The 16,464-nt window shown below is 39.6% G+C and overlaps 1 protein-coding gene across 1 annotated transcript in view; it reads right to left on the bottom strand.

Annotated features, from left to right (window-relative positions):
- The window catches only part of PLB1 (phospholipase B1), a 90,107-nt gene that overhangs the window by 43,795 nt on the left and 29,848 nt on the right, over window positions 1-16,464 (bottom strand). Inside the window, exons 17-27 of the mRNA XM_038132168.1 lie at window positions 14,415-14,477; window positions 13,538-13,618; window positions 11,959-12,025; window positions 11,189-11,247; window positions 10,025-10,098; window positions 8,469-8,512; window positions 7,514-7,622; window positions 6,572-6,623; window positions 4,631-4,711; window positions 2,759-2,824; window positions 1,963-2,063 (exon numbers count right to left, since the gene is read on the bottom strand). Coding sequence (XP_037988096.1) covers window positions 1,963-2,063; window positions 2,759-2,824; window positions 4,631-4,711; window positions 6,572-6,623; window positions 7,514-7,622; window positions 8,469-8,512; window positions 10,025-10,098; window positions 11,189-11,247; window positions 11,959-12,025; window positions 13,538-13,618; window positions 14,415-14,477 — 797 coding nt within the window. The remainder of the gene's footprint in view (window positions 1-1,962; window positions 2,064-2,758; window positions 2,825-4,630; window positions 4,712-6,571; window positions 6,624-7,513; window positions 7,623-8,468; window positions 8,513-10,024; window positions 10,099-11,188; window positions 11,248-11,958; window positions 12,026-13,537; window positions 13,619-14,414; window positions 14,478-16,464) is intronic.

The following is a 16,464-nucleotide window of genomic DNA, read 5'->3' as shown; positions in this document are numbered from 1 at the left end:
AGTAATTAAATGTTTATGCTCATGGACACCAAATACAGTTAAGTTCCCCAAATCAGGTCTGTTTTGCCTGCAACAATACTTGGTAGGTGGCCTCCCAGTCTATTTTGACCCACGAATTTTCTTGATCACAGTCCTTGTTTTCTCCCTATTGCTGGGGTAGGGTGAATGAGCAGCTGTGGGAGTGCTTGGCTGGCACCTGGGGCCAACCCTCCCCAAAAAACTGTTCACAAGTACACTTGTGCAACATGCTTTGCTTCAGAACTGTGCAAGCATCCTTCAAGATGGAGTTGCCACAAATTCATTCTAATCAGCTGAGAGAGTCAGAGGTTATAGTGTGTATCACAGCAAGGCTGGTAGAGCACCAAAACAACCACCAGGACTGATACAGAATTCTCCATCCTTAGAGAGCCATTCTAACCTGAGACATTTTAAGATTCTGTGAACTCATATTGGCCACCTTTATCCCTCTCCTGAGGTTTTTATTTTTCTAGCACATGGATATTTTTGGGATGTTCCATCTTCCTGGGCATGTCCCATCACTACTGCAGAAATCCACATTAGAAGAAGGACTCCTTTCAAATATCCTGACAGTGCGACCACAGTAAAGCATCCCTGAGTGAGCTCTTAGAGAAATACCTCCTACAGAGATGCAGCTGATATATGTAAAATATCACAGCTCTCTACTGTGTCCAAACTTATCTTAATGGAGACCAACTAACAAAAGCTTTTACTTCCACAGTACATCTATATGAGAACAATACGAATCTAAATTGTGTTTTCAGAAGTTCCATAAACACGTTACACAACATTAGTAGACACATATTCTCTTTAGGTTGTTTGCTACTCTTAGAATAAAAAAAGAAGACTTTCAAGATCAAAATCCTCCTTACGGTGGTTCTTCTACTCAGTAGAATGGCATTTATTGTCCCACATGGGCTCTCCTTATCACCCTGTAAACTCGGCTTGCTGCCAGACTAGAAAATGTTAAATTCAGCATGGCACCTGAAATTATGTGGAAAGATTACAGCTAATGTGAGACAATCTAATCTTAAAGGCTTTGCTAACTATCCTTGTCCAGTGATTAGGGCCATGAGATACCTGGGTATTCTAGCCAGTAACCTTTGTAAAAATAAATAAATAAAAATTTTAAAAACTACAACTGGCTATTGGGAGTACCAGCACCCTGAGTTTCAAAACCAATTTTTCACTGACAGCCACAAGGAAGCCACAGCAAGAGGGTTGCATCTCTTCTCTCCTGTAAAACCAGTGGCTGCCTACATTCACAGGACAAAGTTATTCTCCCCATCTGTCCAGAAAAGCAGAGACTTGCTTTTCTGAAAAGAAGCAAGTCCTCCCAGAAGCAGCTCCAGGGGACAATGCTGGACCCTATCTGAGTCACCAAAAGTCCACTCAGGGTGCAGGCCTGCCACCTCAGTAGTGGCCTAACACTGATCTGGAAAGGACTGCTGAGCCAGAAAGCAACAGGTGGCACAATGAAGCATCCAAAACATCTACTTGAGACACTAATTAGAGATAAAACTAATCATCAGCAATGAGATTACAGAGACTGAAAATTGCAGAAGCAAGAGGGAGAGTTTTAAGTGCAGAAAAGTAAATCTGTAAATACAACTAGAAAACTTGGTGTCTTAGCGTCTTCTCTATTTTCATCAAAGAGTGCCCAGCTAAGCTTTCTCTGCTGTGGCTTGAACTCACTTGCAGGGTAAGAGTGGAGCCAAAAGTGGCACCTTCATAAGAAGCAATAACAGCAGGGCTCAGATACAGAGACAGCAACAGCTTCTTCTAAATGCTGTGTTGAAACCAAAATGTAGAGACAAGCACAGAGAAAAATGTTTGGTAGTTGGAAATACTAGATCCTTTTCCCTTTAAGAAAAAACTTCTCATGAAGACGTTGCAGCCTTCTGTGAACAAGAATGCAAGCTGTAACATAAATCATCTGCAAACCTCATAATCAGCTTTGGGCAGTTATTGTTTTTCGATTGATGCAGCTCCCGGAGCCTTGCTATGTAAAGCATCGTCACCAGGTTCACATATGCCCGTGGAACCTGCCAAGAGGACAAACAAATCCTTCAGCAAACTCCTGGAGCACTGAGTATTGGTTTTGTCCCTACACAGCCACACCAGACCTTGGTAGCAGCCTGCTGATTCAAGCATTGTGTATTATTTATGACAGAGGTGCTCAAAGTACTTTCTCAATAATTAATTCCCCACACAAGCAATACTAAATTACAGCCCCTGCCTGCACTGCCTAGCTCTATTCTAAATGTTGATAGCTGGTCACTTGAAAATGATGGCTTCAAAAAGGTCCAAACTAGTTGTTATAGGTCTCAACAAGACCCAGACACCTGCTAACTCCTCAAGTATTCTCATCATTCTTCATGTTGAATATCAGAATCTCTCTCTTAATGACCACCAAAATATACTTATTTGCAGTTTAAAGAGCAAGCAAAGCATTTTGCAGTCAGTTAATAATGTTTGTTCCACACTGTTATAATGTTTTTTTGATATTATTTGCCCACAGCACATCAGCTAGAACTGAGAACATCCTTATTCCTTTGGTAAAAAGCTTCATCAGCTCTTTTTGCCTTTCACAAAGATTTTCCTGTAAGCAAACACCTCTGGATACAGTAGTATTCTGCAGATGAAAGCAAGGAAATAAATTCTTTATCAATAATCAGTGACTGCTTTACAAACACAACAGAAAATCCCTGCTCCAACATACTAGAAAAGTTTGCTTTACCTCTTTGTGAAGTAAGTCCAAAGCTATTTGTATATTGTAGGTGTAATTTTCAGGAGAATAGCGCACCTGTTAAAGCAAGAGGGTTGAATTTTATTATTAGTTTACTCAGGCAGGGACAAGAAGGACTAGCTGATGTCTCTCACAGTAGTGTTTATGTTTCTAACTCTTGGGTCAAAAGTAACAGAGTCATAGGCAAAATGGTCCTGCCTCTGCTTTTCTTCCTTCCCATCACAGCTATCTCATCAGCAAGAAAAGAATGAGCAGCCACTGGATACCAGCGAGGGTGAAAATTCACAGGGTATAATCAGACATCACAACATCCTCAATTCCTAGGCTTGCTTGGGCTGGTCTTAAAAGCTCAGCTAACAACTTATTAACGGGGACCATGTATGGGAGAGAATAGTTTGTGTAAGTTTATTTCTGCTGTATGGAATATTAGATCACATCTCCCATGTGTTCCTTGCCTGCCACAAATAATAACTGGCAAAACTTATCTGTTTAGCTGGGCATGAAATCACTTCATATACTTGTCTTTCAGGGCCAAAATTTCCTTCGTCCATTTTAATGGTTTTAACACTCTGATTTCATCGTCTTAAGTAATCCAACACTCATTTTTTCACTTGTGGGACTACAACAGTCACATAAACTTTCTTTTGACACATGCTGGTCTTATTTTCAGCCTTTTTTCTCTCTCATTTGATTTCATGCAGAAGTTCATTGAGAGCCCCACTTGCCTATTCTACAGAAGCAGACAGCTCAGATCCCTTGCTCATTTCCTAAGTCACAGCTCACCGAGAGTGCTGTCTGTGGTTGGCACTATTTGTACTTGTGCCACACGAAGATCGCTGCGATCTTTGGATGCACACACGCTCATGTCACTATAGGACACGAAATGAACAACATGCACACTGCTGTTCTCGAGGTGAAGAAAAAAGGGGAATGTTTATTTTCTGACTCCAACATTTATAGTTTTCCAAAAATGACAGTGGATTGGAGGATGACAGTGCCACCTCTCCAATGACACTGGACAAACCAACAGTCCATCAAATTTCTCCTCCTCCATAAAAGAATTCAAAACAATGAATTATTTACAGAAAGTGTGTGAGAAAGCTCGTTACAGGAATGTAAACATCAGAAGGCTTAGAAAATCTTAAAAAAATCAGGGCGACAAGCTCTCTCCTTGCCACCCACCCAGTCATGTGAAAAGGCACTTGATGTTTGGGTTGACAGCAGAATGCAGGAATGGTTAATTTGCTCCTTCCTTGTTTTATAACCATCTCACTGTGCTGCTTTGCTGTTCTTCCTGATCCAAAATTAATCATGAAGGATGATAAGTATGTGCTCAACTGCCTGTGAGGAGGTAACTCTCATTACTAAGTGAGGAGTCTGCCACAGCCTTTCACCTCCCCTACAATCACACATACTAAAGGCTAAATAGTGTATGTATGTTATATATATATATATATATGTATTCTACACTACATATAATTGAATTGGCACAAGCTGTGCTTAGAACTTTCCCCATTGCACTGAAAATATTGAGAGTACCAAGTAAGACTAAGGAGTGTGACAAGGCAAAGAGGAGTAAAAACACTTGGCATTTTATCTACAGGAGGTAAAGTCACTATGCTACAAAAAGTTATCCTAGTTAGCAGCAAAGCAAAGTCTCAACAATTATGTAATTTACAGGTGTTCTAAAGGTATCCTGAACATTATGCTGAGCAAGCTGAAGGTCTCAGTACAGTTGCATTCCAGAGCTGCACAATTAAGACCTATGCTATTTTGGTCTCACCCACCGCATTCCTCCCTCTTACCCCCTGCAATAAAGACCCTGTGGTGTGACTGGCCCAGTTCCTGCTGCAGGGAACTTACTGGATTCTCGCAGAATTTGCAGAGGTCATTTCCTCCTATGAAAAGTGTTATGAGCTTCCAGTCGTTCTGGAAATCTATTCTCTACACAGAGGAGATGGAAGAGAAGTTTTTAGTTAAAAAAAGAAACGGAGGAAGATGCTAGCAACATACTAAATACAAATTTCCCATTTCTCAGAGTACATGGCTATCATTCCCTAGGCATCCACAACAAAAACAAGTTTGCAGTCATGACTGAAGATGTAGAAACTGCTGTGATCTAAACCAGAATTACAATATCAATGGCATCATGGAAAACTATTTGCTTCAGTAAACTGTTGCTCAAAATCTGGTTGCTTTTCTTAGTAATATCTTGTGCATACAGAATGACTCTTCCTGCAGTCCTAGAAATATATCTTCATTCAAAAATTATGGTATGTGTTTTACTGTGTGATAAATAATGCAGCTATCCTGCTGGTAAACCCTGGAGGACAATATATTTCAGACAAACTGCAAAGAACAGTGGGGCAATATTAACTCTATTTAACAATGATGGCAAAATATTGCAGCACTTTTTGTTTCTTCAAGGATTTTGCAAAGGGATAGCTAGCTAAATCAAGGTAATTATGCTACAGTAAATAAACACCTTCTTAGCTTTGAGGAAAGGTTCAGATATGCTTAGTAGCATGTTGTGGATGTTGTGTTCAATATTCTAATGCTTTAATTTCAGTGCAAAGCACCAGTAAAAAAAGCACCAATAGTTCATCAGCCTCTAGTGGTTTAAAAACATCTCTCTTCAAAGGCTGGAGGCAACATATCCCTGCTAGTAAACACACTGTTCAGTAGTTTGGTCTCAAAATGTAAAAAAAATTAAAAAGAGGGAGAAACTCCCTTCTGCAGTCAACAAGTGTTTTAAAAAGTGGAGGTAAAAAAGATCTCTTAAATCAAAGATATATGACCTCTACCATGAGCAGGCTTTCTCATCAGAAGGGACTTCACTAGTTATATAAAAACAATTATTACCTAAAATAAAAGATATTTCCACACATTTCTGTTAATGTTCTCAGGGCAATAAATGTGGCATAGTGCTTAGAAACTTTGAATGAAAACCATCCAACTGTTCATTGTTAGTTGCTGCTCCTTTTAATCTCATTTCAGATGCATCCATCAGATGGAAATCTTGTTTACAAAAAAGTGAACCAAGAAGGAAGGTACTGCAAATATTTTTGCCAATATGTACGCATCAGAGTATTTACACTAAACATACACACAGATATCTTGAAGGCTTTTTGGCTGCTTTCCAGCTGCACCATTGGAAAGCCAAACTATTATAGTGTAACTTAGGTCATTGATTGCATAGCACATTTGTCAAATTACAAATAGCAAACATTCAAAGCACAAGCTGAGGTGAGAAATATGTAAGCAATCCTCAACCTAATGTGTATTTTACAGACCATTGATTAAATAATTTGTAACAATAAATGTGTAAGTCAAAAATCAGCTGATGACTAGATGAAAGAAGGGACTAATTTGATTTTTTTTTTTGAAAACACATCCCTTCTTCACTTCACATGTTCACTCCACATGATTTGCTACTTGAAAATCTTGCCCTCAACATCCTAGCATATATCATTTTTGCTGGAAAAACCACCTGCTTACAAGATAATTAATAGCACCACAGAAAAATCCTCATAGAGAAAGAGTTCTGTTATCTTACAGGGTGACACAGGCTGGTAGCAGAAGCAACAGCCCTGCATTTACAGCCACTTGCAGTAAAAATGATGAAAAGGTTACAATTATCTGGGTTTGATAGCAGCTATCATATGCTGGTACAAATTCATTTAAGACTAAGGTATAGATTATTTTATGCTGAACTCGTGCTCTGCACTGGGAAGTTTTATGCTGTAGAAACTAATGATGCTATGTCACTTCATTCTAAAGATATTCATGACATGTTGAACTCACATTATCATTTTTCATGAGGTCCACCAGTTTCCTAACCTGCTCAGGAACATCCCTAAAATAAAAGAAAAATAAAATCATAAAATGCATTAATAAAAATTTAAAGAAAGAATCCTGCATAGATAACAAGGCAAATAGGAAAGCTGACTAATGGACATCAAAAACCAAAAAACCCCAAAGAAAGTCCAATTTTCATTGAATGGAATATATGATATAGCAAACAAAGGCTATGTTTTGAGACAGTGAGTGAAAAAGAAAAAAGAGAAAATAATTGGCATCCAACAGGCACTGGGCTATTTTGCAAATGCTGCATAGTTTCTGTTTTGCCAACTATATAGAAAATGCACTTTTTTCTTCCCACCATCAGACAGATGCTATCAATAGACATAGCTCTAAAGTGTCTGGGCTCATACCAATGTTATTATATGGCCTCAAGGCACTGAAGTAGGTCTTATAAGAACTGTTACCAGTGGAAAAAAAATAGGATATGAATTGCACTGAAGAGGGTGCAGGGTGATCTCTAGCTAATTCCCAGCTCTGGCAGACCAGGAATTAAACAATCCACAACTTTCTCAGTCTCTACACAAACCCTTGGTCCTGATGACAAGAGGGTTTGAATATACCTCCTATGAAGTGGAGATATCTTTTGTCTGATTCACAACAGGACAGCTTTCTGAGTAGTGCTTGTGAAATGCTGTGGCTTTCTTGGCTGAAAATGTCAGAAAAAGTATCACTTATGTTGGTGATTTATTTGCAGTGTGATGAGGACTTTGACAAGGATTAGAAACATTTCTTGGCCTTCATGCTACAGGTAGGATTAAAAAATATGTGCCTATTAGACTTACTGTGCTCCTGCCAAAGTCCAGGGTTTGGGCCTTTCTAAGTCACAAGGAATTTTATAGAAAAAAATCAAATTCCTATTAAAATTAAAAGTTTTCCTCTTACTCTGCACGAGCTCCAGTCACAGCTTGGTTTAATGCAGAATTGTTTGAATTCTGTGTTCCAGTGCCAACGGAATACCCTACCAAGGATGGGTTGAACTCACGAAGAATATCTGCAGAAAGAGACAGCACCCTGAAATATTGTTTCCTGCAGCAGGTAACAAATGAGGCAATAAAGGTTAGACTTTAGTAAAAGACCATGAAAAAGCTTTAGGAGATAGGTATGAAAGGTTGAACTTTTTTTTAAAGTATAATAAACATGGAGATTCATCACCCTACAACCATTTCTCTGCCTACAAGATTTCTGAATTTCAGGAATTCAGATATCTCACGACCTAACACAAGCATCTTGGCTAGCAATGCCATTTTGCCTGGCAAGCAAGGATGGGTAACCATATACTCAGGCAGGAGAACCTCATGCCATCATGCTCTAACTGCAGACAGGTTGGAATCAAATCCTTTAGCCTGATGGCCCCAGATGTATTAACCCCAAAGACCCCAGATTCCCTTCTAGATCTTAGGTTACAAACCAGCCTTACAAACACCTCAGATCTAAAATGTCCTGACCTTTAAAAAGCATGTAAAATCTGATCTTGTAATGTGATTCTGCCCCTGCCTAAAACAACTTTCCCATACAGTCAAAATAGTTTCTTTAGGCTATGAGCTAAGACCTTTGATTCATCTGTGACCAAACACATTTTAGACAGAACTATAACCAACAGAAGAATACTGAAACAACCAAACCTAGGAATTACAAAACACACAGTTAAGTCATGCACAGCATATTACAGCCTGGTTGTTAAGCAACTTTTGCTCAGCAGTGGACATTAAAAACAAAGGGACTGCTTGTGTCACACTACAAATTTTAACCCTTTTCTCCTGTCTCCTTTTATAATAACAGGTATTCAAATAATAAGCAGCACCACATACTTATCAAATTTACCGAAAAAGCCACTTACTTGGTAGTGTCGTAACTGTGCTTATGTTTTCATTTCCTCCAACACTGTAAAGAAGAAAGAACAGGAAAAAAGTGTTGGTAAGGTACGTTGGACTCGGCAAGGCAATGGACAAGGTAGAAGAGTGCCCCCTTTTGGGGTTACAGCACAGGTACAGAGCGCGCTGCTGGCTGTGCTGAGCCACCCGCGCTCAGGGTGCCTGTCCCCAGGGGGTCACCAGATCAGAGACACTCTCAGCTCCAGCAGAACAGTCACATTAGAAGCCCTGTACAGGGAGCTGTCCTTTCAGCTCTTTCACGTGTTTTAGCATATTTTTTAACCCAGCTGAAAGAAATGAGATTTTTTCCAAGGCTGCCACTTTAGCTACAATTGCACCTATTAAAATATTTATAGCTTTCCATTTAACATATCTAACCAAAACAGAAAGTTCTAAAAGCATATATTTCAGATGATAAGTAAAATCAATACCTTTGCCTTCCCCCATTGCCTTCCCCCCCACTCACATTTCACTCAACTGGAAGAATACTTCTAGACTGGTGAAATTCACCATTAGGTCCGTGTGCTCTTCATTCTCCTTCATGTTGAAAAAAATTACTACCATACTTGTTGCAAAAAAAAAAATCTCAATGGATTTCTATTAAAGACCAAAATATAAAATGTTTAACTTAGAACATCTCTATAGTGATCCTTTAATCTGGAACAGATTTGAGGTGCAAATGGAAGTGCTTGAGGCCAAGCTGGATGGTGGCACCATAGTCTGGTGAAAAGTGAGCACCCTGGTCTAGTGAAAAGTGTCACAGCCCATGGCATGGGGGTTGGAACCAGATGATCTTTACGGTACCTTCCAACCCAGACCATCCTATGATTCTGTGAATGTGTTTAAACTTCTTATAAAGTTGTGGTGACTTAGTTTGTTAAAAATGATGAACAGAAGATCAGCCTGACAAGTTTGGTGTTAAATCATACAGTTGCAAATTATCAAGTGAGCATGACTGCCTTTCTCCAGAGTCTTTTTGATGTGTCTAACAACATGCTGCATATGTAAAAGTCTGTATTGACTCATAATTGATAAACTGTTCTCCATGATGTAAGCAATACTAGGAAAGGATCAAGGAAAGAGATATTGCATATGAAGCAACAACAGAAAAGATTTTTTGTAGACCACCAATGGGTGGTGTGTGCCACACCGGGCAAGAGCAGACAGGGTACAGAAAGAGCAGGGACAGAAATGCAGAATGAGTAGTGATGCAATGGCAATGGAGTTTAGAAGACCCCATTCCAGGGTCTCCTACAACCGTGAGATTGAAAAAGAACTTAACAAGGACCCCATTTTTCCGTCTACCCAGGTCTGCTCCAGACATGCTACATTGTACTCTAGATAACCACTAGCTGGAGTATTTTCTTTATCACGAGTAACAGTACAACCATGTGCTGTCATGCAAAATGTGACATCAAATCCAAGTTTCCACAAGCCTTCATTTGCTACAAAAACAACTATATCGATCCAAACTGAAGAAAATGGATTCTCTCCCACTGAAGGGAAGATTTCTGGGACTCACCTCCAAGACAGACCTCGGTACTGAGTCAGGACATCCACAACATCATGGGGTCTGGATCCTGCCCCATTACCTGCCTGAAGGAAGAGGAGTTCACCTTCAGAAAATGAGCATTGCTACAGTAACTAGTTCTCTGACTGATCCTAGTGAAAACAACTTAAAAGTATATTCATGAAGCAAGCTATGTCATCTTCCCAAAATAAAACAGATTCCTGTTCTCAAGAAGTTCAAAGGCTGAAGGTATTTTAACTCCACTCCAGGGAATTACCCTCTTCTATCAACTTCATGATTAGATCAAGTGGGGGAAAATTACTTGAGAATGTTCAAAATACTCAGATAATTCTAAATTTACATAAGGAATAAATATGACATCAGTTGCTCTGAATTAATAATTTATTATAATGTTCCTCACTTTAAAAAGTTGTACAGTGATTTTATGTCTTTCCCAGTTTCTCCAAGGAAAAAGACTACAAGGATTTAATGTGACAATTAGCACAGAACATGTGGGAAACATGAATTATTATAAGAGCAGTAAAGCAGTCACCACAGATTGGAAAATCACAGCCAGTCTAGGGGTAATGAGCTTACATACTACAAGGAATAGTGTTAAAATAAAAAAATCTCAAGGCAAGTTCCACTCGACACACCTGATACTCTATTGCAATTTTAATCATATATTTAGTTAGTATGAATCACTATGGCTTTATAGGCTTTGGTATTATCATATATATATTGTTCATATTATATAGATACACAGATATACACAATCAGATGCAGAACTTTTTCTTTTTCTTCTTCAAGCTGCTCACTAATAACTTTCAGGACCAATACCTTGGGAGCTGCCAAAAATCGAAAGAAATTGTGAAGAAAAGCAATTGCTCCAAGACCACTCCAGCAGAATAGTTTTGCTGCTACACAATCTAATCTTACATTTCTTCCTTGTGTGACACTCTTGTGGTCTTCAAATGGGAACTTTGCACTCCGATTAGACTCATGATCTGATTATCAATCAGCCAAGGTGGAGTATGGAAAAAAAATGTGAAAAACGTGTTTGGCTCAATAGGGCATGGTATGTATATCATTTCCCAGGTTAAAAAAAATCAGAAATTTCATTGCAAGTTTTTCATTGCTAGCTTTATCAATGGCTATCTAGTCATCTTTACTTACTGTGAGTGAATCTCCCAGGGCAGCAATCACCCGAATGTCTGCTGGTTTCAAATTATGAACTAAAAAAAACCCCAAATGTTGTGTAAGGGAAAGAACAAAAGAAAACTACAAATTGTGATGGTTATTAAAAGTTTTCCTCAGAATAAGCATAATAAATCATTGCAAAGACAATATTTTTAATATTCGTGACAGCATCAGTTGAGCATGACAGAGACTGATAGGCATCAAATCCCAAACTATTCTTGGTACCATAGCTGGGCAGTAGCTACAGTGACAAAGGAGTCAGCAAGATTGCAGTCTTGAATTTGTTCTTCCTCAAATTTCTTTTAATTGGTGAAAATGACTGAAAAGCAGGCACAGCTCTGGTGCCAGCACAAAGCAGATATTTAGAACCATCACAGGTTCTGAGGAATGACAAAACCTACCCAAGGAACTCCATATGGGTTTTTGCACCTCAGACTGCACTAACAAGAGCCCCCTACAGTTTTTTCCCCCCTGGAAACGAAGGACCTGACTGCCTCCTATCTTTTCCACTGTCACTTTCTTTGTACATGGAAGATGCAGCCGCATAAACTTTCATCACCCTTGAGGTAGTGAACTCGCATCTTGCTATACAACCACTCACATTGCTCCAAAAAGACTCTTAAAAAACACAGTCAAAAAAGTGCACTTCTGCAAAGAAAAGAGTGCCTCTCCTGCATAAACCCAGTTCTGTTCTCCTTCTGTCATCAAATGAAGTAGCTCTATGACAAAAAGGCGTAGTACTATACCTGAAACTGGAACCGAATCAGAGGGATCCCGGTCAGGACAGGGAATATTTGTTCCATAACTCCTCTCCTGCAAAGACAGGGCAAGACTTCACATCAGTCTCACTCTACTCTGGTCATGGTAAACTATTTATGTCTCAGAGCATTAGATTAATGGAATCCCCACGTACTTTGTATACAACTACCCAGCTCAGCCTGCCCTCAGTCTGTGCCTCTTGAAGGCAGACACAAACTCAGCCTGCTCAGAAGTTGTGCAGCCTTATGAATGCAGCACAACTCTTGCCTACCAGTGGGGCCAGTTGTTTTAGACTCTGAGCCATGTTGTGCTCAGCTACGCAACATCTGGTGTGCCCACACCCTGAACATCTTTTGCAAGAAACTGTTTGAACATCCCTGAAATACCCTAGCACAAAACCATACCTCTGTCAGCAGGCCACGTGCCTGCCTTTTGTGTATGCAGTCCTGTATGTGCAGCCAGGAATTTGCCCTCCTGGCTCTTTTGGGTTGCAGCCTACTGACAGAAATACCTCCAAAGTCTACTGTTAGTGAAGGGCTGACCATCAATATACCAGAGCAAACCATCACACAAGACTCAAAGGTGTGTTTTGGCTCCAAATCTCCCTGCAATATTCCTTAAGTAGGCTAACTTGCCTAAGGAAATGATACTTGTATGTCTTGTCCCATTTTTCTGGATCGGGTTTTTAATTTTTAATTTAAAAACCCAACAAAACAACCACAAACATAGTATTGCTCCTCACATCCTTAACACCTCCTACACTACAGCTATTTCCAAAAATCAAAGTGGTAGGTACCATTGCCTCATGGCAAGGTCTGTACACCCCAAGTAACCATCAAAACACATGACACTATAATAAAATATGAACAGAAATGCATCTTACAACTCCAGTTACAAACAGGTCATTTTGTCTAGATGGTCTAGGGATTGTGTTCTGAAAATGAAAATGAACAATATCAATTCACTCTGCTCATTCTTGGGAACACCAAGTTCTGCCCAAAATCAGAGTACTCTGCCTTAAAAAACATAATCATGGATCTTTTTCTCCACACATCTAATCTGAAACTATCTCACAAAAAAAAAAAAACCCAAAGAAAACAAAACAAACAAACAAAAAAAGCCCACCAAAAAACCCCACCAAAAAAGCAACCATATTCTTCAGTTTTATTATGGCAATGCACAGGACTAAATCAGACCCACACAGTAGTTGGATCTGATCTAGTTTCTTCCATAGTAGGGCTAAATAGCCCCATTTTTCACTATCTTCTTATCCCAGGGAAAATAACATTTTTATCCGGATGTTTAACATAGGCTCTCACCATTGAAGGCAAGACTCACTTTAGGCTAGCTGAACACACCTACCTTATCCACACTCTACAGAATGCACCAAGGAGAGAATTTGCTTTAAATATCTGACTATTTCGTCAAGCACAGAAGTAAAGAGCTGGAGTTTTGCATTTAGTTTTCCCAGGTAGCATTGTTAATTTAGGCTACAACACACTCTTACCCACCTGGCCCACTCCCTGGAATACGCCCAGCCCATAGATGAAAACAGACCTACTATACCTGAGGTGTTTCTTTGCGGTTTGATGTCCTCAGGGAAGATGAGTAGTTACTATTTCTGTATGTAAACAAGTATGGATTTTCCTACAGAGTGAAGAGAGTATATTTACCAATGCTGAGGAAAAACGTCAGCTGACGTTCAAGTCTTCTGGCTACGTTTTCTGAGAGAAAAAAATCTTTACAGTTTTAATTTCTGAATGAACATTGCATTAGTGAAGTAAACCAGGTTAGACTTGAAAGTTAAGGCCTGGTCTGAAGCCGTGTCCTAGGCATGCTCTAGGCACAGCACCACCTCCTGCCTTAAACTTAACATCAAACAAAACATAAAATTCTATGTCTTTGATATTTTAATTGCTGCTCAGAAGCTTTTGGATGCCAGTAATATTTTATCACTATCAAATTATTGAAGTCAGAGCTTAAATGCAAAAGCATACAAGAACCTGTTCTTTGAACACAAGATGCTCCAATCCTGACTACTGACAGCTGCAGGGACTAAATTAGTAAAACGTGGCAGCAGAGGCAAATCACAGAAAAGCTAGATTATATAAAATATATGGATTCAATTTCATTGGTGACACAAATCTGAATATTGATAATGCACATCATACCTGCAATTAATAAATTCAGATTAGCTAGATATATTTTTGGACAAAAAAATCTGACAGAGATGATTTAATTTTTTCAAAAGTTCTTTTTTTCAGAATTTCATCTATAGAAAATAAAGACTCTGTGTCACTGAACTTTAGGAACAGTCAGTTTTTGCAGTAACTTGGGCAAGCGCACATTCCCAAAAACTCCAGAAAACAACAACAGTATTTGAAAACTTGGAAATTCTGCAAATAATAAATAAAATCACAAAATAACAAGGAAGCCCTTTTACCTGAGATGGACACTGGACAATTTTTGTGGCACCATAAGGCTGCTTCTGTCCAACTGGCTGCATCTGGAAAGGGAGAGAACAGAGGAATTGTACACATGCTGCGTGGGGGAAGGAAGGGAGAGCAGCAGCAATGCAAAGGTTCTAGTGCCTGAAGTTTTCCATCAGGATCATATACATATATCTAAATATATATATATTTTAAAATTTCTTTTGCTTATGATAAATATTTATCTATGCATAATATACCACATGTATACCTACAAAAGCAAGGAACTGAAAACAAGTCCTCTCACATGAGCAGACTGTCTTCCCATCATGACTAAAACCTCCATCCAAACATTCTGGCTCTTGGGAATGCTGACTGTGTAAGTGTTGATTGTTTATCCTACCTTTCAGAACTGTTTCATTGTTGACACTCTCACACATGTTAGGAAACACCAAAAGGTGCTTTCCTACTCCATACAGAGACTTAATAACATTTATGCTTGTTGGCCTTCTTGAAACAAGATAGAGAGGGGATTATTGTAATGAAAAATTATGGAATTATTCAGAAAATAGTGACTGCACAAAGGGACAAACACCAAAAATAATCACTTCACCTGTTCAGGCAGCTTGCTGAGTGCTAATTAAATTGCAATCACACACAGAGGAATTGGCTGAGGGTTTAGATCCCTCAGTGCATGTCTGCTCAGCTTGGCACCAGCAGCTGCCAGGACCAGCAGCCTGCACAAGAAACAGGATGCAAGGGACTGGAAAACACAACAGCAGCAGGCTTGATGTCACCAATACACTCTGTGCAGGAATGCTATATTCTATTTTGATTCTTCCATCAATAAAAATAATGGGAAAATTCAGAGAAATAGAGAAGAGGCTTACAGAGTTTATACTCTTTGAGAGAAACATTTGAAGAAACAGTCTGCTTTTTTTTGGGGGGGAGGGGGCAGGCAGTGGGCAATAAAACTAATTTCCCCAAAATGTGCAAAATAATTTATGTGCAAAAATTAAAAAATGAAGCTCAGAGAAAAGATACATTGGGATACGTTCCCATCCTCCTAGGAAGAAACAAAGTAGCTATTTAGTCCCATTCTTCAAAGAAAATACACTTTAACACCAAATCATCCCACAAAACACAGGATACATACAATACAGTATTTCTTGACGAGAAATTAAGTTCAAACCAGTGTTAGACACTTGAATGCGTTGGGAGTTGGGTGACAAGAACAAATTTCTCCAGAAGGCAGTAAATTCCAGCTGGCTCAGACACACTGCTCTCCCAGCAAAGACTGACAGCTCCCATGGAGCTCAGCTGCACAGTCCTGGTCAGGGAATAGGGCACTAGGGCTGTACTGTGGCCACCAACCCTCCCCCAAATTCTAGCACATCTGTCATGCAGGCACCTAGTGTGGGGGTCTGCTCTGTACTCAGCAGGTTCTGAGGCATCACAAACCCCTGAACACAAAACAGAGAGGCATGGGCAGCCTCCCACCATGCTGTTCACGTTTGGGTTCTTGCCTGGTTTAGTTTCTCTTTTGGCTGCAGGATAGGCTTGGATTTTGTTTCTGTAACACAAAAAAAGTGCCAAAAGACAAGAAGCTTTTACTCTTATGAAGTTCTTTACATACATGAATGGAGCTTTGACCTCAGATACATGTCCAGAGGTAAAATTGAATAATTTTGGCAAATGCCTATGATGAGGCTCTCTCTGGTAAACATCAAAGCTGTCCAACTACACAGACAACCTCTCTCAGCTTTTCCAATGTCATTTATCTGACTGTTCTCTGGTGTGCTTAGCATATGAATTGCATTGGTCCTAGAGAGTTAGAACAGTTTTGGTAATATCCAGCCCTGCCTAGGACAAGCCCTTAGGACATGATGGCTCAGCTCCTTCTCAGTCAGGCTGAAGTGCAGCCCTAAGGCTAATTGCCACTAGATTTTCAAGGTTCTGCCCTTTGGCCAACAAGCAGGTAAGTATTCCAGGAAAGAGGCTGGTACCAAGCCTCAAAACAAGGTCCTGACAGACTGGCAGAGAGCAGAAGAAGGTAAACCTCTG

This window comes from Motacilla alba, chromosome 3 (assembly GCF_015832195.1).
Source record: "Motacilla alba alba isolate MOTALB_02 chromosome 3, Motacilla_alba_V1.0_pri, whole genome shotgun sequence".
In the NCBI taxonomy this organism is placed as follows: Eukaryota; Metazoa; Chordata; class Aves; order Passeriformes; family Motacillidae; genus Motacilla; species Motacilla alba.
This window is presented reverse-complemented; position numbering and strand designations above follow the sequence as displayed.